Genomic DNA, 25,000 nt, shown 5'->3' on the forward strand with positions numbered 1-25,000 from the left:
CGCAGGCTAATGTGAGAGTAGCCTGGTTAGCACGCAGGCTAACGGGGAGTAGCCTGGTTAGCACGCCCACGCAGGCTAACGTGAGAGTAGCCTGGTTAGCACGCAGGCTAACGTGAGAGTAGCCTGGTTAACACGCCCACGCAGGCTAACGGGGGAGTAGCGTGGTTAGCACGCCCACGCAGGCTAATGTGAGAGTAGCCTGGTTAGCACGCCCACGCAGGCTAATGTGAGAGTAGCCTGGTCAGCACGCCCACGCAGGCTAATGTGAGAGTAGCCTGGTTAGCACGCAGGCTAACGTGAGAGTAGCCTGGTTAGCAGGCAGGCTAACGTGAGAATAGCCTGGTTAGCACGCAGGCTAACGTGAGAATAGCCTGGTTAGCAGGCAGGCTAACGTGAGAGTAGCCTGGTTAGCAGGCATGCTAACGTGAGAGTAGCCTGGTTAGCAGGCAGGGACGTGGGAGTGGAGATAAGTGCAGGGACACTAAACTAGGCTAAGGTAGGATGAAATGCAGTTCAGAAAGTAATTGTAAGCTAATTACATCTTTTATAACAAGACATTTCGACAAGATGTATTCAACATCAGGCAGATTTGAGTGCATACATAGGCTAGGCTAGCAAGAATGTAATGTGGCGTGGCCATTCTAAACAATGATTGATGAAGTCCATTTAAAGTCCATTTAAACATAATTTTGGTGAAATGGGAATAACACTATGACACAAGCAAGCGAATGAAAACACGTTTGGACATACGTGTCATTTCCTGAAAAGCTTTTGGACATACGTGTCATTTCCTGAAAAGCTTTTGGACATACGTGTCATTTCCCAGACAGCAACCAAATGAAGGACTGTAGTGCGAGAACGAGAGAAAGAGAGACAAGGAATGATAAAGAGGATGAGAAAATGAGTGAGAGAGGGAATAAGAGAATGATTGAAAACGAGTGAAAGAGAGGGAATAAGAGAATGGATGAAGAGGATGAGTAAACGAGTGAAAGAGAGGGAATAAGAGAGGGAATAAGAGAGGGATGAAGAGGATGAGTAAATGAGTGAAAGAGAGGGAATAAGAGAGGGAATAAGAGAGGGATGAAGAGGATGAGTAAATGAGTGAAAGAGAGGGAATAAGAGAGGGAATAAGAGAGGGATGAAGAGGATGAGTAAATGAGTGAAAGAGAGGGAATAAGAGAGGGAATAAGAGAATGGATGAAGAGGATGAGTAAACGAGTGAAAGAGAGGGAATAAGAGAGAGAATAAGAGAGGGATGAAGAGGATGAGTAAAACGAAAGGAAAGAGAGGGAATAAAGAGAGGGATGAAGAGGATGAGTAAATGAGTGAAAGAGAGGGAATAAGAGAGGGAATAAGAGAATGGATGAAGAGGATGAGTAAACGAGTGAAAGAGAGGGAATAAGAGAGGGATGAAGAGGATGAGTAAATGAGTGAAAGAGAGGGAATAAGAGAGGGAATAAGAGAGGGATGAAGAGGATGAGTAAACGAGTGAAAGAGAGGGAATAAGAGAGGGATGAAGAGGATGAGTAAACGAGTAAAAGAGAGGGAATAAGAGAGGGATGAAGAGAATGGATGAAGAGGATGAGTAAACGAGTAAATGAGTGAGAGAATAAAAAAGGAAAAGCAATCCGTGGGCAGCACTTCCTACACATGGCCAGGCCACACCCCTGCTGGCTCCCTCAGCCAATCAGATATCAGGGAGGAGGCGGGTCATCTGCTGAAGCACCACCGCCTACACTGGTTCAACATGCCTCCACATGCGTGTGTGTGTGTGTGTGTGTGTGTGTGTGTAGAGAGTGTGTGTATGTGTGTGTGTGGAGAGTGTGTGTGTGTGTGTGTGTGGGAGAGTGTGTGTGTGTGTGTGTGTGTGTGTGTGTGTGTGTGGGTGGGTGGGACTCACAAATAGGCTGCGGTACAGAGAGGATGTATTCTCACAGAACACCAGACCTGCCGATCGTCTCTCCTTCAGGCAGCCCACACCCACTGTGCCCTCAAACACACCCTGCTCAGCCAATCACAGGGCAGTATCCAGGATGGACGGGGCCCGCAGCCAACCAGAGAGAGCAGCGCCACAGAGGGGGCGGGACCAGGAAGGACAAAGCAGGAAGAGAAAGGGGACAGGAGAGGACGAGGAGAGCTCAAGAGTCACGTCAGAGAATTAGCAGCTCAGCTGTGTGTGTGTGAGTGCCTGTGTGTGTGTGTGTGTGTGTGTGTGTGTGTGTGTGTGTGTGTGTGTCAAGCAAGCCCAAGAAATGAAAAGCAGAGGAAGAGATGTGAGAGAAGTACGATCAGATCTGTGTGTGTGTGTGTGTGTGTGTGTGTGTGTGTGTGTGCTTACCGGCAGGTGTTTTGCTGAGTCCAGGTGCACTAACAGCAGAGCAGATGAGAGTCCATCATCAGCCTGACCCTTCTCCGCTTTTATACCGCTGAGAACCTGAACAACACACACACACACACAAACACACACGCACGCGCACACACACACGCAAAAGATTATGTCTAATTTACATGAAAGACACACATGCACACACACACACACTCATTAAACCAGATGTACCACATAGCGGTACAAAATAAGCCGTTCACTCTGCAGAAATACATCACCTTGTCACTTTGTCTCTATCCCACACAATTTAAATTGTATGTGTGTGTGTGTGTGTGTGTGCGTGCGTGCGTGTAAGTGTGCGTGTTTGTGTGTGTGTGAGTGTGTGCGTGTTTGTGTGTGTGTGTGTGTGTGTGTGTGTGTGTGTGAGTGTGTGCGTGCGCGTGGTGGCATGTGCATGTAATGCTGCATGTCAATTTGTCTCCATCTCCTGTAGAGCCTGACCAATATGGGATTTTTGGTCATCTTTAACACTTCCCTGAAGCAAGCCATCGTCCCATCATGTTTCAAAGCTGCCACCATCATACCTGTGCCGGAAGAAAACTGCTCCATCCTGCTTCAATGACTACCGCCCTGTGGCACTGACACCCATCATCATGAAGTGCTTTGAGCGGTTTGTCGTCACATATCAAAGCCATTCTCCCCCACCCTGACCCTTCCAGTTTGGCATACAATGAGCCAAGCGGTCTACAGAGGATGCAATCTGCTCTGCCCTCCACCCAGCCCTCACCCACCTGGGAAAAAGAGACTCATATGTGAGATTGCTGTTTATAGACTTCAGTTCTGCATTCAACACCATAATACCACAACAACTCATCTACCAAACTCGACAAACTGGGACTCAGTACCTACCTCTCTGCAACTGGCTACTGGACTTCCTCTGTCAGAGGCCCCAAGCGGCACGTGTTGGCAACAATACCTCAAGCAGCATCACACACTGAGCACAGGGGGCCCCCTGGGTCAAGTGCTCAGTCCGCTGCTCTTCACCCTGACGATGACTGCATCTTGCAACCTACAGCAACAATCACATAGTGAATTTGCTGACGACAAACTCTGGGTGGGTCTCATCACCAAGAGCACGAGACTCTCAATACAGGTTGAGGTCGACCATCTGACCACGTGGTGCAGGGACAACAACCTCCTGCTGAACGCCAGCAAGACCAAAGAGATTGTTGTTGACTTCCGGAGAGGTCACCCAACACCTGCCACTGACCATCGACGATTGCTGTGGTGGAAGGCGAGCAGCACCAAATTCCTGGGGTGCACATCACGAGACCTCTCCTGACCACCAACACTGCATCACTTAAGAGAGCTCAGCGCCGCCTGTACTTCCCCTCTTGAAACTCAGGCGAAAGCAAGTGCTCCACCAGCCATCATGACCACATTCTACCGGTAGGCACCATTGAGAGCATCCTCCAGCTGTATCGCTGTGTGGAAGTGAAGCTGCACTGAATACAACAGGAAAGCCCTCTGCGGCGCGCCAGTGCGAACATACAGCTGGAAGGATCGTGGTGCTTCACTCTCCCCTCCCTGAAGGACATTTTACACCACCCACCTCACCCGCCAAGGCGACCAAATTGTGAGTGATGCAAGTCACCCCGGCCACAATCTGTTTGATCTACTGCCCTCTCTGGAAGAGGTGGGTACAGAAGCTGGCGGCTCCCGCACTACCAGACTCACCAACAGCTTCATACACCAAGCTGTAAGGGATGCTGAACTCTCTCCTCCCTCTCCCCTCCACCCTCAGCTACATAACATCCTGGACATTGGACGGACCCACAATGGCGCCTGCACCACTCCACTTGCACACTTGAACACTTGCACACTTGTACACTTTTACAACTTGGTGTTGTTGTCCTGAAAACACAACACTTCTGCTGCTCTTACATGGCTTGCACCACTATGCCACTTTCTTTCATTACTCAGGTCAAAACAGAAACCCAAGCCTCTTATTAGCCTGACTTTGCACTAGTTTTTATTGACTGTCTATGCAACAATTTCAACAAAATTTTATTTACCTTATTTTTTCATTATTATATGTGCCCTCTTATTTACTTATTTACTTACTTTTTGTTTTACTTGAATGTTATGTTTGTCTGTGGACTTAAAATTGGTAAAATATGTCTTGTCTTCAACGTGGGATAGTGAGAAACGTAATTCGATCTCTTTGTATGTCTGGAACATGTGAAGAAATTGACAATAAAGCTGACTTTGACTTTGACTTTGACTTTGATTTTGAGGGCCGATACCGATTTGATGTTTGAGTTTTTCAAAAACTGATAACCGATATATCGGCCGATAGTCATTTTTTAACGAACACAATGTAAAAATGTTCTCCCATAACAAGGTTCTAATCAAGATGGGGCATTATGTATTTGTATAGGCCTAACTATCGAGATTCCTAATGAAAGGCTCTTCATATAGAGTAATTAGTTTTGTTTAGGAAATAAATCTATCTAATTATCTAATGATATCTAATTTATATTACTCTAAACCACCTTCTGTAAACCAACTGCATACTACTGTCTACACTGCACTATATTTCTTGTCCTGTCTATGCACCACCTGCCTATACTTTGTATATCACATTGCACTTGTCTGCTTTTTTGCACTTCTGGACGCAAACTGCATTTCGTTGGCTTTGTACTTGTACTCTGCACAATGACAATACAGCTGAATCTAATGTAAACATCTAAAAGAGTGTATAGAATAGAAGGAATAGTAAGTTTGTTCTGCGAGCAGTTTATAGGCTACTTAATGACTCCCCCTTTATGCAGTTTATAGGCTACTTAATGACTCCCCCTTTATTTTACAAATATGATCAGCTACTTTACTTTTAGCCTGTGAAGCCTAAATCATGCTCTTCCTTACTTGAAACACCTTTGTTGAAATGCAAGAAACTGAAGACTGAAACTAGGGAGTATTCTAGTGGGTGTTTGGGAATGAACGTTAGCTCAGATGCTCACATGTTGTGTAGACTTGTGGTCTTAATGCAACATTTTACAAAGCACTGACAGGGACTGTGAGCGGAAAAACTTATTTAGCAGCAGTCCCTGCCCACACACACACACACTCCTGCCCAGTTTCTTATGATGCATCGAAGACGAAGACGAAGACACACACACACTCCTGCCCAGTGTTTAGGATGCATCTAAGACAGGTATCTTTCATATATATCTTCCATCAGCAAACCATTGCGTTAACGAACGTTAGCTCCTGTCAGTATGGTCAGAAAAGAATGGGATGACAGTTACAGTGCTGTTATTGCACCCCCCCCAACACACACACACTTACCTGGTCAAGCTTGTCTGGTGCAGGTAACAGAGAAAGCCACTCCAGCTTCAGATGTAGCTTCCCTGAAGCCACTTCTTCCAATTGAAACCACTGTTCACACACACACACACACAAACACACACACACACACACACACAAATCTCATTAGCTAACATGCTCAAGCATGAACTTGGATCACACACTGTACAAAAACACACGCGCACACACACACACACACACACACACAGTAATCATTGTTCCCTACCTCATCCACTCTCTGCTGTTTCTCCAGCTCCGCCACATCAATTGTCAGACTGCAAGAGAGCCACAGTGCATGATTCTAAACATGTGTGTGTGTGTGTGAGTCTGTACATGTGTGTGTGTGTGTGTGTGTGTGTGTGTGTGTGTGAGTGTGAGTCTGTACATTTGTGTGTGTGTGTGTGTGTGTGTGTGTGTATGTGTGTGTGTGTGTGTGAGTCTGTACATTTGTGTGTGTGTGTGTGTGTGAGAGTCTGTACATGTGTGTGTGTGTGTATGTGTGAGTCTGTACATGTGTATGTGTATGTTTGTTTGTGAGTGTGAGTGAGTATGTGTGTGTGAGTGAGTATGTGTGTGTTTGTGTGAGTCTGTATGCATGTGTGTGTGTGTGTGTGTGTGTGTGTGTGTGAGAGAGAGAGATGTGAGTATGTTTGTGTACCTGCCAAGAAAGTCATCTTTATCGGTGTCCTCGTCAAACAGCTCAATATCAAGACTCTGCCCAGGGTGATCATACACCAATGCCTGTCACACACACACACAGATAAACACCCATTCAACAACAACAGACACACACACACACACACACACACACACACACACACAGATAAACACCCATTCAACAACAGACACACACACACACACACACATACATACACACACAGATAAACACCCATTCAACAACACCAGACACACACACACAGATAAACACCCATTCAACAACAACAGACACACACACACACACACACACACAAACACACAGATAAACACCCATTCAACAACAACAGACACACACACACACAACACACACACACACACAGATAAACACCCATTCAACAACACCAGACAGACAGACACACACACATACAGATAAATAATTTTATTCAACAACACACACACACACACACACAGATAAACACCCATTCAACAACACCAGACAGACACACACACACACACACACACACACACACAGATAAACACACACACGGCGCCGGCCGCCCACCTCATAGACCTCGTTCCAGCGCGGGTTGACGTTCTCCTTGATGACGCGGCTCTGGAACAGCTGATTGGCCACCTGGATGACCCCGTAGGGGTCGGACTTGCCCTTGATCAGCCCCCCCAGGAACTTGTCCTTCCCCACCAGGTCCTGCGCCTCCAGGAAGTGCACTCGCAGCACACCCTGCACACACACACACACACACCACACACACACACACACACACACGCACACACATTACACACACACACACATTACACACACACATTACACACACACGCACGCACATTACACACACACACACACATTACACACACACACACACACGACATTACACACACACACTCGCACATTACACACACACACTGCACATTACACACACACACACACACACACGCATATTATATACACACACATACATTATAATATTACACACATATTATATTAATATATTATACACACACGCATTTATTATACACACACACACACACACACATTATACACACACACACACGCATGCACATTACACACACACACACTCGCACATTACACACACACACTCGCACATTACACACACACGCACGCATATTACACACACACACACACACACACGCACACACACACATTACACACACACACGCACGCACATTACACACACACACACACACATACACACACACACACGACATTACACACACACCATTACACACACACGCACGCACATTACACACACACATTACACACACACACACATTACACACGCACGCACATTACACACACACGCACATTACACACACACGCACACATTACACACACGCACATTACACACACACACATTACACACACACACACACACACACACACGCACGCACGCACATTACACACACACACACACACACACACACACACTACACACACACGCACGCATGCACATTACACACACACACACACACACTGCATATTACATACACGCATACACACACACGCACGTATGCACACATACACACACACATACCGTGACATTACACACACGCACGCATATTACACACACACACACACATAGACACACACATTACACAAACACGCACATTACACACACACATTACACACACACATACACACACGCACGCACATTACACACACACACACACACACACACACACACACGCACGCACACACACACACACATTACACACACACATACACATTACACACGCACGCACACACACACACACATTACACACACGACATTACACACGCACATTACACACACACACACACACACACACACACACACACACGACGCATATTACATACACACACGACTCATACACACACACACATACATCATACACACACGCATTTATGCACACACACACACACACACACACATTACACACACACGCACGCATATTACACACACACACACGCACGATGTACATTATACACACACACACACACACTTCGCATATTATACACACACTGCATATTATACACACACGCATTTATTACTATATATACACACACACACACACGCATTATACACACATTATATTAATATTAATTTATTATTATAATAATACACACACACACACACATAATATTATTATATTAATAATAATTATTATTATACATATTAATTTATTATTATTATACACACGCATTTATTATTATATATAATACATTATATTAATATTATTAATATACATTATATTTATTTATTAATATAATACACGACATTACATAATACACACATTATACACACGTATTATCATACACACACACACATTACACACACACACACACACTCGCACATTACACACACACGCACGCATATTACACACACACACACACACACACACACACTACACACACACACGCATTTATGCATATTATACACACACACACACATACTGCATATTACACATACACGATTATATTACATACACACACGCATTTATGGCCATTATACACACACACACACACACACTGCACATGCACACACACGCATTTATATATACACACACACACATAGACACATATTACACAAACATGTATATTACACACACACACATATTACACACATATTATATACACACATTTATTTATTATTACACATACACACACATACACACACATACACACACACGCACGCATATTATATATACATATTATATATATATTATACACACACGCACGCATATATATACACACATACACACACACATAATACACGTGACGCATATTACACACACACACACACACACACACACACACATTACACACACACATTACACACATACATTACACACACACACACACACACGCACGCACGCACATTACACACACACACACACACTTTGCATATTACACATACGCACGTATACACATACATACACACACATACATATTACACACATATACACATTACACACACACGCATATTACACACACACACACGCACATTACACACACACACACACGACACACACACACACACATTACACACACGCACATTACACACACACGCACATTACACATACTTGCACGCATACATACACACGCATTTATTACACACATGGCTATTACACACACGCACATGCACACACACATACGCGCCACACACGCACACACACACGCACGCATTACACATGACATTACGTTACATATTGTTACCGTGTAACATGCGGTGTGGTGTACGCAAAGGTGTGTGTGTGTGTACGTGGCGTGGCGGTGTGTGTGTGGTGTATGTAGACATACATGTACACACACACACGTGTGTGTGTGCAATTTGGGCATTGGGAAGCGAGTTTTACAGTGCCTTCTCCCACTAGAGTGGATGTTGACTTGTTGGGTGAACCAGGTAGCTGTAGATGATGTCCTGAATAATGTTATCACACAGATCACTAGAGAAGAGAGGGAGAGAGAGTGAGGGAGGGAGGGAGGGAGAAGGAGGGAGAGAGAGAGAGAGAGAGGGAGGGAGAGAGGGAGGGAAGGAGAAGGAGAGGGAGGGAGAGAGGATTTTAGAAATTGTGATTGAGGCAAAACTTAATAAAATTAACGCATAAAAAGCTTCAAGAACAGTATTAAATAGAAATAAAACAAACAGCATGTCTCAGGCAAAGCCAAGGATTAGGCAGGACTGCAGCATCTTTACATCATCACATTATTCAATATCTACAATATCTACATTAACCAGCTAGCCCCACATTATTCAATATCTACAATATCTACATTAACCAGCTAGCCCCACATTATTCAATATCTACGTATATCAACAAACTAGCCACAATGTTAGAGAATTCTACAGCACCTGGTTTAAATGCAGAGACCAAATTTTCCTCTCATGATCAAAAGAGTATATATCCTTATACTCTATACTTAAATTTATATGACAGAGGTACCGTATGCAGATGATCATCTTATCACCTACAGAAGAAGATTGAAGACAGAATCTATCTGTCTAGGTTTAAGACAATGTATCTATTTTGCCATAGCTGGTCTTTAAAAGTAAATTTAGGTAAGACAAAAATAATGATATTCCAAAACAAAGCACTATCAACCAAAAGTAGGTTTCAATTCAAATAAGGCCCTGATATCCTAGAACCTACAATTAATGACACATATTTAGGACTAGTTATAAACGCCTCAGGCAATTAATAACACATATTTAGGACGAGTTATAAACGCCTCAGGCAACTTTAGCACAGGCATACAGTCAGACACTAGGAGACAATCCTCGAACAGCATTCTATGCAATATATAAACCTTTAAATGAATGTCAATATATAAAACTTTACATAAATGTCAACACCCATCAAAATTTAGCTAAAAAATAACTGTACGGTAAGGGTACGACTAAAGTGCGTGTGTGTGCGTGCGGTAAGGGTACATGGATAATCATTAAAATTCATGATAATTTATGCATTACTTCATTGCTTTATATCTTATGAATCATCAGGAATTGACATAAGTTCATAGTCTCTCATTCATGACCTCCATGCATGAACAACACATCAGCTAAAAATTCTGATTTGAACACAACTTTGCAGTTCTCTGAACACATGTCATTGTTCACACTTTAGCCACAGACATGATGAACTCTGAGTTACTGTTAATTACTGAGTAATTAACCTTTAATTCACGTTATCATGATGATCATGCTTAAGTAAATCATAATGATGATCATGTTTAATAAATCATAATTCATAATGATGTGCCCACCATACCCAATGCATTAAAGGTGCCATGTGTAAGAATTGAGGTATTAGCATGCTAAATTACTAGCCACAGCCCGATCGCCCTTCAGCTCATCGCCCTTATTTCTTCTCATTCTTTTGATGCGTGTAGCTCATTTTTTCGGATATTTTTACCTCAATTCTTACACATGGCACCTTTAAGTGATGTATTCTGATGCTGTGTGTGTGTGTGTGTGTGTGTGTGTGTGCTCTCTCTCTGATGCTGAATGAACAGCATGTAATGTTTCACAACACAAGCCAGAAGGCATGTGTGTGTGTGTGTGTGTGTGTATTTTGAACTTTGCCCACTAGGTGTCAGTAAAAGGCTGTGTGTGTGTGTGTGTGTGTGTGTGTGTGTATTTTGAACGTTGCCCACTAGGTGTCAGTAAAAGGCTAAAGAAGCACTGAAAGCAGGGTGTGTAGATGAGATCTCCCAGCAACCCATTTTATGGAGTGAGTGTGTCAGTGTGTGTGTGTGTGTGTGTGTGTGTGTGTGTGAGTGTGTGTGTGTGTGTGTGTATGTGTGTGTGTTAGAGGGAGAGATTTCTTTCTGTAAAGTAAAGCCCATTACTCATTGTGTTTTTGTTTGTGCATGTGTGTGCGTGCATGTGTGTGCATGTGTGTGTGTGGATGGGTCTGTGTGCATGTGTGTGCATGTGTATGTGTGTGCATGTGTGTGTGTGCATGTGTGTGTGCGCATGTGTGTGTGTGCATGTGTGTGTGTGTGTGCGCATGTGTGTATGTCCACTCCACCTCTGTTGTTAAAACCCTTGGCATTCAACTTGACTCCACCCTCAGCTTTGATCCTCATATCAAATCACTCACTAAGACTGCCTTCTTTCACCTCCGCAACATTGCCTGTGTGTGTGTGTGTGTGTGTGTGTGTGTGTGTGTGTGTGTGCCTTCTTTCACCTCCGTAACATTGCCTGTGTGTGTGTGTGTGTGTGTGTGTGTGTGTGTGTGTGTGTGTGTGTGTGCCTTCTTTCACCTCCGTAACACTGCACGCCTCCGACCCTTCCTCTCTGCTAGTGATGCAGACTTTGGTCCACTCCGTCTAGATTACTGCAACTCACTTTTCCTTGGTCTCCCCACTAAAACCCTTCACAGACTACAACACATTCAAAACTCTGCAGCCACCAGACTCTTCACCCTGGGTGGCAGGTCCTTCAGTGCCTTGGCCCCCAAACTCTGGAACTCCCAGTGTGTGTGCCAGTGTGTGTGCCTGTGTGTGTGTGTGTATGTGCCTGTGTGTGTGTGTGTGTGTGTGTGTGTGTGTCTATGTATGTATGTGTGTGTGCCTGTGTGTGTGTCTGTGTATGAATGTGCCTGTGTGTGTGTGTGTGTGGGCCTGTGTGTGTGTGCCTGTGTGTGTGTTAGGGGTGTAAAGATTAAACCGATACTTCAAAGTCAAAAAAGTCAAAGTCAGCTTTATTGTCAATTTCTTCACATGTTCCAGACATACAAAGAGATCGAAATTACGTTTCTCACTATCCCACGGTGAAGACAAGACATATTTGACCAATTTTAAGTCCACAGACAAACATAACATTCAAGTAAACAAAAAAGTAAGTAAATAAGTAAATAAGAGGGCACATATAATAATAATGAAAAAATAAGAGCAGCAAAATTTTGTTGAAATTGTGCATAGACAGTCAATAAAATACTAGTGCAAATACTGTAAAATACTATAAAATACTGTTTGACCTAAGTAATAAAGAAAGTGGCATAGTGGTGCAAGTTATGTAAGAGCAGCAGAAGTGTTGTGTTTTCAGGACAACAACACCAAGTTGTAAAGTGTACAAGTGTGCAAGTGTTCAAGTGTGCAGGTGGAGTAGTGCAGGCTGGCCATTGTGGGTCCAATGTCCAGGATGTTATGTAGCTGAGGGTGGAGGGGGAGGAGGGAGGGAGAGTTCAGCATCCTTACAGCTTGGTGTATGAAGCTGTTAGTGAGTCTGGTAGTCTTGAGGGCGCAGGCTTCTGTACCTCTTCCCAGAGGGCAGTAGATCAAACAGATTGTGGCCGAGGGGTGACTTGCATCACTCACAATTTTGGTAACGGCTTGGGTGAGGTGGGTGGTGTAAATGTCCTTCAGGGAGGGGGTGAAGCACCAATGATCCTTCCAGCTGTGTTCACTATGCTGCAGGGCTTTCCTGTTGTATTCAGTGCAGCTTCAGCCCCACACAGCGATACAGCTGGAGAGGATGCTCTCAATGGTGCCTCGGTAGAATGTGGTCATGATGGCTGGTGGAGCACTTGCTCGCCTGAGTTTTTAGGAAGTACAGGCTGAGCTCTCTTAAGCCAGTGATGCAGTGTTGGTGGTCAGGAGAGGTCTTCACTGATGTGCACCCCAGGAATTTGGTGCTGCTCGCTCTCTCCACCACAGCACCGTCGATGGTCAGTGGCAGGTGTTGGGTGTGACCTCTCGAGGAAGTCAACAACAATCTCTTTGGTCTTGCTGGCGTTCAGCAGGAGGTTGTTGTCCCTGCACCCGTGGTCAGATGGTCGACCTCCAACCTGTATTGAGTCTAAATTAAGCCCTTGGTGATGAGACCCACCAAGGTGTGTCGTCAGCAAATTTCACTATGTGATTGTTGCTGTAGGTTGCAGTGCAGTCATCGTCCAGCAGGGTGAAGAGCAGCCGGACTGAGCACGCAGCCTTGGGGGGGCCCCTGTGCTCAGTGTGATGCTGCTTGAGGTATTGTTGCCAACCACATTACTACTTGGGGCCTCTGACAGAGGAAGTCCAGTAGCCAGTTGCAGAGGTAGGTACTGAGTCCTAGTTTGTCAAGTTTGCAGATGAGTTGTTGTGGTATTATGGTGTTGAATGCAGAACTGAAGTCTATAAACAGCAATCTCACATATGAGTCTCTTTTTCCAGGTGGGTGAGGGGCTGGGTGGAGGGCAGAGCAGATTGCATCCTCTGTAGACCGCTTGGCTCGGTATGCAAACTGGAAGGGGTCCAGGGTGGGGGGAGAATGGCTTTGATATGTGACATGACAAGCCGCTCAAAGCACTTCATGATGATGGGTGTCAGTGCCACAGGGCGGTAGTCATTGAAGCAGGATGGAGCAGTTTTCTTGGTACAGGTATGATGGTGGCAGCTTTGAAACATGATGGGACGATGGCTTGCTTCAGGGAAGTGTTAAAGATGTCTGTGAAGACATCCTTAAGCTCCCCTGCGCCCAGTCCTTCAGCGCCACGACCTGGGATGTTGTCTGGACCTGTTGCCTTCACGGTGTTGATAGCAGCAAGTGTCCTCTTCAGCTGTCGGCAGAGAGGCACAGGGGCTGCTCATGTAGAGGGGATGGGTCTTCTGTGGGCAGGTGCTGTTTTGTGCTTCAAAGCGAGCAAAGAAGCGGTTCAGGTTGTTGAGCAGAGGGATGTTGCTCTCACAGCTCTGTGGGCTGGCTTGTAGTCCCGTGAGGGCCTGAATGCCCTGCCATAGGCTTTGTGAGTTCCTGCTGTCTTTGAAGTGGGTGGTTATCTTGTGAGTGTATTCCTTTTTGCTTCCTTGATGCCACGGGACAGGTTGGCTCTCGCTGTTTTCATGCCAGCTTCATCCCCAGCTCTGTAGGCTTTGTCTCTGGCCCTCAGCAGCCTGAGGACATCCCTGTCAGCCATGGCTTCCAGTTAGCCAGTGATGATGTCTTTTGTGTGGGTCACATCATCGATGCACTTGGTGATGTAAGAGGTTACAGTGTCTGTATACTCCTCTATGTCTGTCCGGTTGTTGTAAGTGGCTGCCTGCTTGAACATTTCCCAGTCTGTTGTGTCAAAGCAGTCTTGAAGAGCATCGGAGGCTCCCTCAGGCCACACTTTTACCTGCTTACGAACCCGGTTTGTTGGCTTTTACCCTTTGTCTGTATGCGGGCATTAGCATAACAGTGATATGGTCTGAAAGTCCAATGTGGGGGAGGGGGGTGGCTTTGTATGCTCCTTTGTGTGTAGTGTAGGCCAGGTCCAGGATGTTATCTCCTCTTGTTGGAAAATCAACATGCTGGTGTAGCTTTGGAAGTACAGTTTTTAGATCAGCATGGTTAAAATCTCCAGTGAAGATGGTGAAACCGTCTGGGTGTGCCGTCTGTTGTTCACTGACAGCCTGGTACAGTTCACTAAGAGCCGCGTTCTTATCACTGTTGTTGTTGGTAGGCGGGATGTATACTGCGACTAGCAGAATCGCAGTAATTTCCCTTGGCAGGTAAAAAGGTCGGCACTTTATGATCATAAACTCTGCCAGTGGTGAGCAGTGTTTGCATACTACTACAGTGTCCCGGCACCATTCGTCACGGATGTAAACACAGATTCCTCCTCCTCGTGATTTACCTCCCTTTACAATGGCCCTGTCTGCTTTCGATAGCATGCTAGCTGCTCCAGTTGTACAGCAGAGTCGAATGTTGTCATTTAACCAAGTCTCAGTGAAGACAGGCACACAGCAGTTACTTACTGTGCGGTTCGTTGATCTCAGCAGTCGTATGTGATCCATTTTGTTGTCCAGTGATCGTACATTTGCCAGGAGAATGGATGGTATGGCTGGGCGAGTTGGGCTGGCCGCTAGCCTGGCCCGGACGCCTCAGCTTGCCCCTCTTCTGCTTCCTCGCACACGCTTCCGGCGCTTTCTTTCGGGAGGAGTAGCAGGCGAGTCGGTGTTGTTGCAGGCGGGTAGTCCGAGTTCCTTTAAGCGTCTCTGTTGCAAAGTCAGAGCGCTGCAAAACTTGCTTTTGCAGATGTCGATTAAAACTGCCTGCTGTACTTGTAGTACGGCGTAGTAAGACAAGGCGAACCCGTAAAACTTTCGGACAAACACTTTTAAACGAACAAAACACCGTACGGTTGGGACAGAGAGAGGTCGCTGCGTGTACGCGCGCGCCGCCATCTTGGATCATTACGGATACGTGATCGGTATCCGTTTTAGCGATGTAAGATCTGGCTACATCGATACGTAAAGTATCGCCCGTATCGGAAAAAAAACTGAAATGAACGGTCGTTATATCGATTTACTTGTTATGAATCGGTTAACAACCTTTTCTGCTCGCTCAGACTGTCAATTACGTTCCAAGCAGCGGGTTCATCCCACTTCCGGTTTTAAAACTATACGTGGTACAGAATTGTGGGTACTGCAGTTCGTTTTTGGTTACATTCACTGCCCAAAGTTGTCAAATGACCTCATTACCCATACATCTACTGCAATTTAAGCATGTAGCAACTTAAGCATGTGACAACTCGGTCGGCTTTTGTTTTTGAAATCCAGCCTTGTGAAATTAAACACTTATAGCATTCCTAAACAGCAACGATAGTCTGTAGAGTAGCCTTTACCTTTGATGAAGGGATTTCCTTAATGTTAAATAATAATTTGGCCCTTGCTGCTAAAACGATGCACAAATTATTAGCCAATGATTTTGTTCATATTCACTAAGACTTGTGGCATTATAGGTTTCTGCATTAGGTCTACTGTTGGAACAAAATAAGCCCAGAGAGTTCATTGATTTGTAGGCCTATTTTATTCTTGTAGGGTAGGCTATATGAGAAAAGACCAAGAGTTTCTTAAGCACTTTTATTTCGGTATTGTCTTACCTCAGCAAGGCTACAGCTCCATGAAAACAATCAGATATAACTCTATAAAATCTGTAAAGTCTATAAAAATGTATTTTTATGTTGTATTTGGCTGCTGTGTTTGACTGAAATGTAGACTATTATTTTTTCATTTCAATACAGTATATGAAACAAACCTCAGTTTAGATAATCATATTCACACATTTTTTTTGCCTAATTGACAACCATGACCATGATAATTGATAATATAAAATTAATGTGCACCTTGAGCAAATGATAAAAAATATTTCAGAATGCTTACCATTCTTGAACTGCATCGAATTGCATCGAATCGCATTGCATCAAATCGTACTGAATCGTTTTTTATAAACATGTATCTTTTCTTGTATCGAATCGTGCCCATGTATCTAGATGCGAATCGTATCGTCTTTTACATGAGAGATTCACACCCCTAGTGTGTGTGTGTGTGTGTGTGTGTGTCTGTGCATGTGTGCCTGAGTGTGTGTGTGTCCACTACCCAGACATGTGTGGCTCCAGGTTAAATTCACACAGATGACCTAAAAACCTGTCTGACAAGGCAGGTAACTCAAAGGTGTGTGTGTGTGTGTGTGTGTGTGTGTGTGTGTGTGTGTGTTTGCTTGTGAGTGTTGTAAGTTGTAGGTGTGACTTGAGTGTGTATGTGAGTGTGTGATTGTGTAACTACATGTGTTTAAGTGTGTGTGTGTGTGTGTGTGTGTGTGTGTGTGTGTGTGTGTGTGTGTGTGGGTGTATGTATGTATGTGCTAGAACCATGGGACCATAAGGCTTGACTGACATATAGGTCAACTATTGGCTAGAGGGTAGAGGACTCCCTCCTAACTGACCAATGGGAGAGAAGCAAACCCTGACATCACAGAGAGGGAGAGAGAGAGAGGGAGAGAGAGAGAGAGGAGAGAGAGAGATAGAGAGGAGAGAGAGAGAGGGAGAGAAATTACATCTTTGTTAAAATACATGAGGAGTTGCAAGATGCAAAAAAGTTCAGTCCATCTTCACTAATGTTCAAAATATGTTAATGTCAATTTAAGTTTTTAGTTATCAGTTTGACTGATATTAAGTTAATAAATATATTTCTGTAATTTAATCAAAAATGGACTTGACTGTTTTTACATCTTAACCCTTCACATGCTTACACGTGTGTGCATGTGTGTGTGTGTGTTTGTGTGTGCATGCATGTAAGTGTGTTTGTCTGTGTATGCATATATGTGTGTGTGTGTGTGTTTGTGTGTGTGTGTGTGTATGCGTAAGTGTGTTTGTGTGTGTATGCGTAAGTCTGTTTGTGTGTATGTGTAAGTGTGTTTGTGTGCGTGTGTTTGTGTGAGCATATGTGTGTGTGTGTGTATGTGTGTTTGTGTGAGCATATGTGTGTGTGTGTGTGTGTATGTGTATGTGTATCAGAGAGTGAGAGTGATCGCTTACTTCAGACCAGGAATGTCCAACATGTTGGTCAGCCCCGTCCAGTTGATGTCCAGCAGCTGAAGGAGAAAGATAAAAAATGAAAAATGTGCGTGCGTGCGTGTGTGCGTGCGTTAGCGTGTGTTAGTCTCTCTCTCTACTCTGATTATTATGGGGCGCTGTGTGAGTTGTGGATGTGCAGCGTTTACTAGTAGAGAAACAACAGAGTCCAACCTTCATCTGTCCCAATCTCTCTATCTTGGGGGGGGGGGAGAGTATAGAGAGAGAGAGAGAGAGAGAGGAAAGACACTGAGGTACGACCTAGTTATCATAGCCCCAGATGAAGTAGGGCAGGGCAGCCGTGGCCTACTGGTTAGCGCTTCAGACTTGTAACCGGAGGGTTGCCGGTTCGAACCCCGACCTGTAGGCACGGCTGAAGTGCCCTTGAGCAAGGCACCTAATCCATCACTGCTCCCCGAGCGCCGCTGTTGTTGCAGGCAGCTCACTGCGCCGGGATTAGTGTGTGCTTCACCTCACCTGTGTGTTCACTGTGTGCTGAGTGTGTTTCACTAATTCACGGATTGGAATAAATGCCAATGAGACCAAATTTCCCAGTCAGTTCCCATTAATTATCCTTCCTAACAAAATGTCAATTTTTAAAACCTTCCTTACAAAAGCAAGTAACATACGACCTGAAACTTTAAATGAAAATAATGAGGGTAAGCTAAATATGTACTAGCCTGTCACGAAAGAAGAAATGCAAGTGTAAGCCAGTGATCCCTACTGTTGTTTATCAGTTTTACTATTCTATTAACCTACTTTGTCTTCCCTACTGTTGTTTATCAGTTTTACTATTCTATTAACCTACTTTGTCTTCCCTACTGTTGTTTATCAGTTTTACTATTCTATTAACCTACGTTGTCTTCCCTACTGTTGTTTATCAGTTTTACTATTCTATTAACCTACTTTGTCTTCCCTACTGTTGTTTATCAGTTTTACTATTCTATTAACCCTCGTTGTCTTCCCTACTGTTGTTTATCAGTTTTACTATTCTATTAACCTACGTTGTCTTCCCTACTGTTGTTTATCAGTTTTACTATTCTATTAACCTACTTTGTCTTCCCTACTGTTGTTTATCAGCTTCTTTTTTTCTCCCCCACTAACAAGTTTACTCTATTAACTTTGTCTTCCCTCTGTTATTACATTATCAGATTCTTATTGTTTTTATTAGTAAAGTTATTATTATTATTATTGTCTCCTGTTTTTATTATTCCATGTTTTTCTTTGTAATGCTTTGGCAATATTGTAACTTAGGGTAGGAGCACACACACACACACACACACAGATCCCTGCTTTGAGAGAAATGCCCTTAAATGGACACAGCAGGACTCTCCTGTTGCCACGGATACAATCCAAACGAGACTCAGACAAACATGATGAAAGAAAATATTGCTCTCATTCTCACACACACACACACACACACACACACACACACACACACACACACACACACACACACACACACACACACACACACACACACACACACACACACACACACACACACACACACACACACACACACATACACACACACACACAATTCACACACACACACACACATACACACACACACACACACACACATACACACACACACACACCACACACACACACACACACACACACACACATACACACACACACACACACACACACACACACACACACACACACACACACACACACACACACACATACACACACACACACACACACACACACACACCCTCTTTCTCTCTCTCTCATGAGTTTTCACAGATTCATGGCCGGTACAAGAAACATGGTCTTTTCCAAATAAATGTGCTTCCTGTAACTGCTAGTGTGGAGCTATATATTGCCAACTGTTTGGCCTTTCTTGTAGCCCACAAATGCAAAGTCCAGACACATCCTGCCTGATACCTGCTAATGAGGAGAGACATCCTGATACCTGCTAATGAGGAGACACATCCTGATAACTGCCCAAAGTGTGCTGCAAGATGGCCGCCGAGTGGGAGGACTTGCCTAAAAGGACGTATCCTTGGCTACCAAACACGGCTAAAAGCCTAGGCTACCAGACACGTTTAAAAGCCTAGGCTACCAAACGCTACCAAACACAGCTAAAAGCCTAGGCTACCAGACATGCTCTAGACCTGCTCATCCTCCGTGTGTAGGATCTGAGCAGCTCGGACACAAACACACACACACATGTGTGAGGGAGACAGTGTGTGTGTGTGAGTGTGTGTGTGTGTGTGTGTGTGTGTGTGTGTGTGTGTGTGTGTGTGTGTGTGTGAGTGAGAGAGAGAGACAAAGACACTATAATAAGAGTGACCTTGTCATGCCAATAAAGTGTTTTTAATTAAAGTGAATTTAAATTTGAATTTGAGAGAGAGGGAGAGAGAGAGAGAGAGAGAAAGTGATTGTGTGTATGTGTGTGTGTGTGTGTGTGTGCATGTGTGTGTGCGTGTGTGTGTGGACGTGTGTCCTTCTGAGTCACTCTCCTCTGATTATTACTCAGACGGAAAACACAACGGAAATCATGACACACCCAAATTACACACACACACACACACACACATCATACTGAGAGAGAGAGAGAGAGAGAATGACAAAGAGAGAGAGGGAGGGAGAATGGAGGATGTAGATGTTGAAAGGAAGGGGAGTTTTCTGTTACTGGGAGACTCAGCTAGACATGAGACATGTCTTTACGTGTGTGTGAGTGTGTGTGTGTGTGTGTGTGTGTGTGTGGGGGGGTGTTGGAGACTCAGCTAGACATGAGACATGTCTTTAAGTGTGTGTGTTTGTGATCGGGATGGCGTTGCCGTGATGGAAATAGGAGACAGTGGTGATGTTTCTCAAAAAATAGCTTTTAAGTTTTTATTTCCACTTTAGCAGCTGAGCTTGTACCAGTCTGGAGAAATCGGAAAAACAAAAGGAAAAAAAAACAAACTCCAAACAATAATCTCAGATCAATCACTGAAAAACTCAAAAACTACATCAAAATGAACTTTGACAACCCTTTTCAATTATAGGGTACTTAGGCTTCAAATCGCTAGAAGTTTTTAGGCCTATACGCAGGGGCAATCACTTGCTCACCTCAGACCATTCTACCTCCTTCTGCCTCAACCATATTCCCACCAGAGAATTTAACTCTCCAGCATAAAGCAATGCACAATTCAACAATCAATCAATCATATAAATATCCATTCTCCATATCAAGATCCATGACTACAGTCAATACAATAAAACGAACGGTTCCATCGCAAGGCAATCATCTGGAATTACTCCATAACACAATAGACCTCTCCGGAATAAGTCCCGCCTCCGAAACATCCGTATCCACCCAACTTCCGGTCGTCAAATGTCTATGGGAAATAACATGGTGTTTCCAAATATCGTACCTGTCAAACATCTGTAGGTGACAAAGTAGAAAAAGCTGGTGGGCCGATTGGCCTACACACTTCTGCCATCTAGTTTCCACTGGATTTTTTTTGTTCTATACAAAGCATAAATTACAGAAAACCCCAAACACCCCTCTTGTCCTGCACACTTGACCTCTGCTCGTCCATGACGTCACACTCAACAAACTTAAAAGGTTCCTTTCGACTTGCCGTTGGGTCTTTGCGCAGGCCACAAACCAGAAAGTAAACATCCAACCACAACGTGTGTTCTCTGCTATTGTCCATTAAAATGAAATGTTTTGCTAAATGTCCGTGTTTCCTCAACCTGCAGTTGGCCACCCTGAAAGTAAGGCTCCTAACTAATATTGTTACGTTTGCGTTGCAGTTTACAGTTGTTGTTACAACCATGCTGGATGCTGTTCGTGTTTGTGTGCGCAAATAAAGTGTGTTTGTAAATCACGTTGTCCGTTCTGTGCATGTGTGTTTCTCTCTTGTGAAATTAACTGCTTGAGACATTTATAAGTGCATGAGTCTTTATGTGTGTGTGTGTGTGTGTGGAGGTGTTAGTGTCAGCAGTAGGGATATTAAAGGATAATTCCGGTACTTAACACTTTGAGTCCCTTTTCTGGTTCGTTTAGGAGACTAGAGTGGTGGACACCGACATTTTGACCATTGGTCCGGTCTCGACTTTCATCATTGAGCTCAATGCAAATCAAACCAGCTAATAGGCTAACTGGAATAACAGCCATGCCAATCTCTAGGAGTGTGTGTGTGTGATTAGCTAATAGGCTAACTGGAATAACACCCATGCCAATCTCTAGGAGTGTGTGTGTGTGATTAGCTAATAGGCTAACTGGAATAACAGCCATGCCAATCTCTAGGAGTGTGTGTGTGTGATTAGCTAATAGGCTAACTGGAATAACAGCCATGCCAATCTCTAGGAGTGTGTGTGTGTGATTAGCTAATAGGCTAACTGAAATAACAGCCATGCCAATCTCTAGGAGTGTGTGTGTGTGATTAGCTAATAGGCTAACTGGAATAACACCCATGCCAATCTCTAGGAGTGTGTGTGTGTGATTAGCTAATAGGCTAACTGGAATAACACCCATGCCAATCTCTAGGAGTGTGTGTGTGTGATTAGCTAATAGGCTAACTGGAATAACAGCCATGCCAATCTCTAGGAGTGTGTGTGTGTGTGATTAGCTAATAGGCTAACTGGAATAACAGCCATGCCAATCTCTAGGAGTGTGTGTGTGTGATTAGCTAATAGGCTAACTGAAATAACACCCATGCCAATCTCTAGGAGTGTGTGTGTGTGATTAGCTAATAGGCTAACTGGAATAACACCCATGCCAATCTCTAGGAGTGTGTGTGTGTGATTAGCTAATAGGCTAACTGAAATAACACCCATGCCAATCTCTAGGAGTGTGTGTGTGTGATTAGCTAATAGGCTAACTGGAATAACACCCATGCCAATCTCTAGGAGTGTGTGTGTGTGTGATTAGCTAATAGGCTAACTGGAATAACAGCCATGCCAATCTCTAGGAGTGTGTGTGTGTGATTAGCTAATAGGCTAACTGGAATAACAGCCATGCCAATCTCTAGGAGTGTGTGTGTGTGATTAGCTAATAGGCTAACTGAAATAACACCCATGCCAATCTCTAGGAGTGTGTGTGTGTGATTAGCTAATAGGCTAACTGGAATAAACACCCATGCCAATCTCTAGAGTGTGTGTGTGTGTGATTAGCTAATAGGCTAACTGAAATAACAGCCATGCCAATCTCTAGGAGTGTGTGTGTGTGTGATTAGCTAATAGGCTAACTGAAATAACACCCATGCCAATCTCTAGGAGTGTGTGTGTGTGATTAGCTAATAGGCTAACTGGAATAACACCCATGCCAATCTCTAGGAGTGTGTGTGTGTGATTAGCTAATAGGCTAACTGAAATAACAGCCATGCCAATCTCTAGGGTGTGTGTGTGTGATTAGCTAATAGGCTAACTGGAATAACAGCCATGCCAATCTCTAGAGTGTGTGTGTGTGATTAGCTAATAGGCTAACCGAATAACAGCCATGCCAATCTCTAGGAGTGTGTGTGTGATTAGCTAATAGGCTAACTGGAAATAACACCCATGCCAATCTCTAGAGTGTGTGTGTGTGATTAGCTAATAGGCTAACTGGAATAACACCCATGCCAATCTCTAGGAGTGTGTGTGTGTGATTAGCTAATAGGCTAACTGAAATAACACCCATGCCAATCTCTAGGAGTGTGTGTGTGTGATTAGCTAATAGGCTAACTGGAATAACACCCATGCCAATCTCTAGGAGTGTGTGTGTGTGATTAGCTAATAGGCTAACCAAATAACACCCATGCCAATCTCTAGGAGGTGTGTGTGTGATTAGCTAATAGGCTAACTGGAAATAACACCCATGCCAATCTCTAGGAGTGTGTGTGTGTGATTAGCTATAGTATTAACTGAAATAACACCCATGCCAATCTCTAGGAGAGTGTGTGTGTGATTAGATTAGCTAATAACACCCTAACTGGAATAACAGCCATGCCAATCTCTAGGAGTGTGTGTGTGTGATTAGCTAATAGGCTAACTGGAATAACACCCATGCCAATCTCTAGAGTGTGTGTGTGTGATTAGCTAATAGGCTAACTGGAATAACCCATGCCAATCTCTAGGAGAGGTGTGTGATTATTAATAATAGGTTAACTGGAATAACACCCATGCCAATCTCTAGGAGTGTGTGTGTGTGATTAGCTAATAGGCTAACTGAAATAACACCCATGCCAATCTCTAGGAGTGTGTGTGTGTGATTAGCTAATAGGCTAACTGAAATAACACCCATGCCAATCTCTAGGAGTGTGTGTGATTAGCTAATAGGCTAACTGGAATAACACCCATGCCAATCTCTAGGAGTGTGTGTGTGTGATTAGCTAATAGGCTAAACTGGAAATAACACCCATGCCAATCTCTAGGAGTGTGTGTGTGTGATTAGCTAATAGGCTAACTGGAATAACACCCATGCCAATCTCTAGAGTTAATTGTGTGTGATTAGCTAATAGGCTAACTGAAATAACACCCATGCCAATCTCTAGGAGTGTGTGTGTGTGATTAGCTAATAGGCTAACTGGAATAACACCCATGCCAATCTCTAGGAGTGTGTGTGTGTGATTAGCTAATAGGCTAACTGAAATAACACCCATGCCAATCTCTAGGAGTGTGTGTGTGTGATTAGCTAATATTTAACTGAAATAACACCCATGCCAATCTCTAGGAGTGTGTGTGTGTGATTAGCATAATAGGCTAACTAATAGGTTAATCAAATAACACCCATGCCAATCTCTAGGAGTGTGTGTGTGTGATTAGCTAATAGGCTAACTGAAATAACACCCATGCCAATCTCTAGGAGTGTGTGTGTGTGAT

The 25,000-nt window shown here is 44.0% G+C and overlaps 1 protein-coding gene across 1 annotated transcript in view; it reads right to left on the bottom strand.

Moving 5' to 3' along the window:
* esyt2a (extended synaptotagmin-like protein 2a) overlaps window positions 1–25,000 on the bottom strand; it is a 79,491-nt gene that overhangs the window by 19,675 nt on the left and 34,816 nt on the right. Inside the window, 9 exon segments of the mRNA XM_048227334.1 lie at window positions 2,339–2,434; window positions 5,678–5,767; window positions 5,922–5,970; window positions 6,354–6,436; window positions 6,915–7,093; window positions 9,701–9,721; window positions 9,724–9,765; window positions 9,768–9,814; window positions 18,152–18,207. Of these exon segments, the coding sequence (XP_048083291.1) occupies window positions 2,339–2,434; window positions 5,678–5,767; window positions 5,922–5,970; window positions 6,354–6,436; window positions 6,915–7,093; window positions 9,701–9,721; window positions 9,724–9,765; window positions 9,768–9,814; window positions 18,152–18,207 (663 nt within the window).

The sequence above is a fragment of the Alosa alosa genome, chromosome 19 (genome assembly GCF_017589495.1).
Source record: "Alosa alosa isolate M-15738 ecotype Scorff River chromosome 19, AALO_Geno_1.1, whole genome shotgun sequence".
Lineage (NCBI taxonomy): Eukaryota > Metazoa > Chordata > Actinopteri > Clupeiformes > Clupeidae > Alosa > Alosa alosa.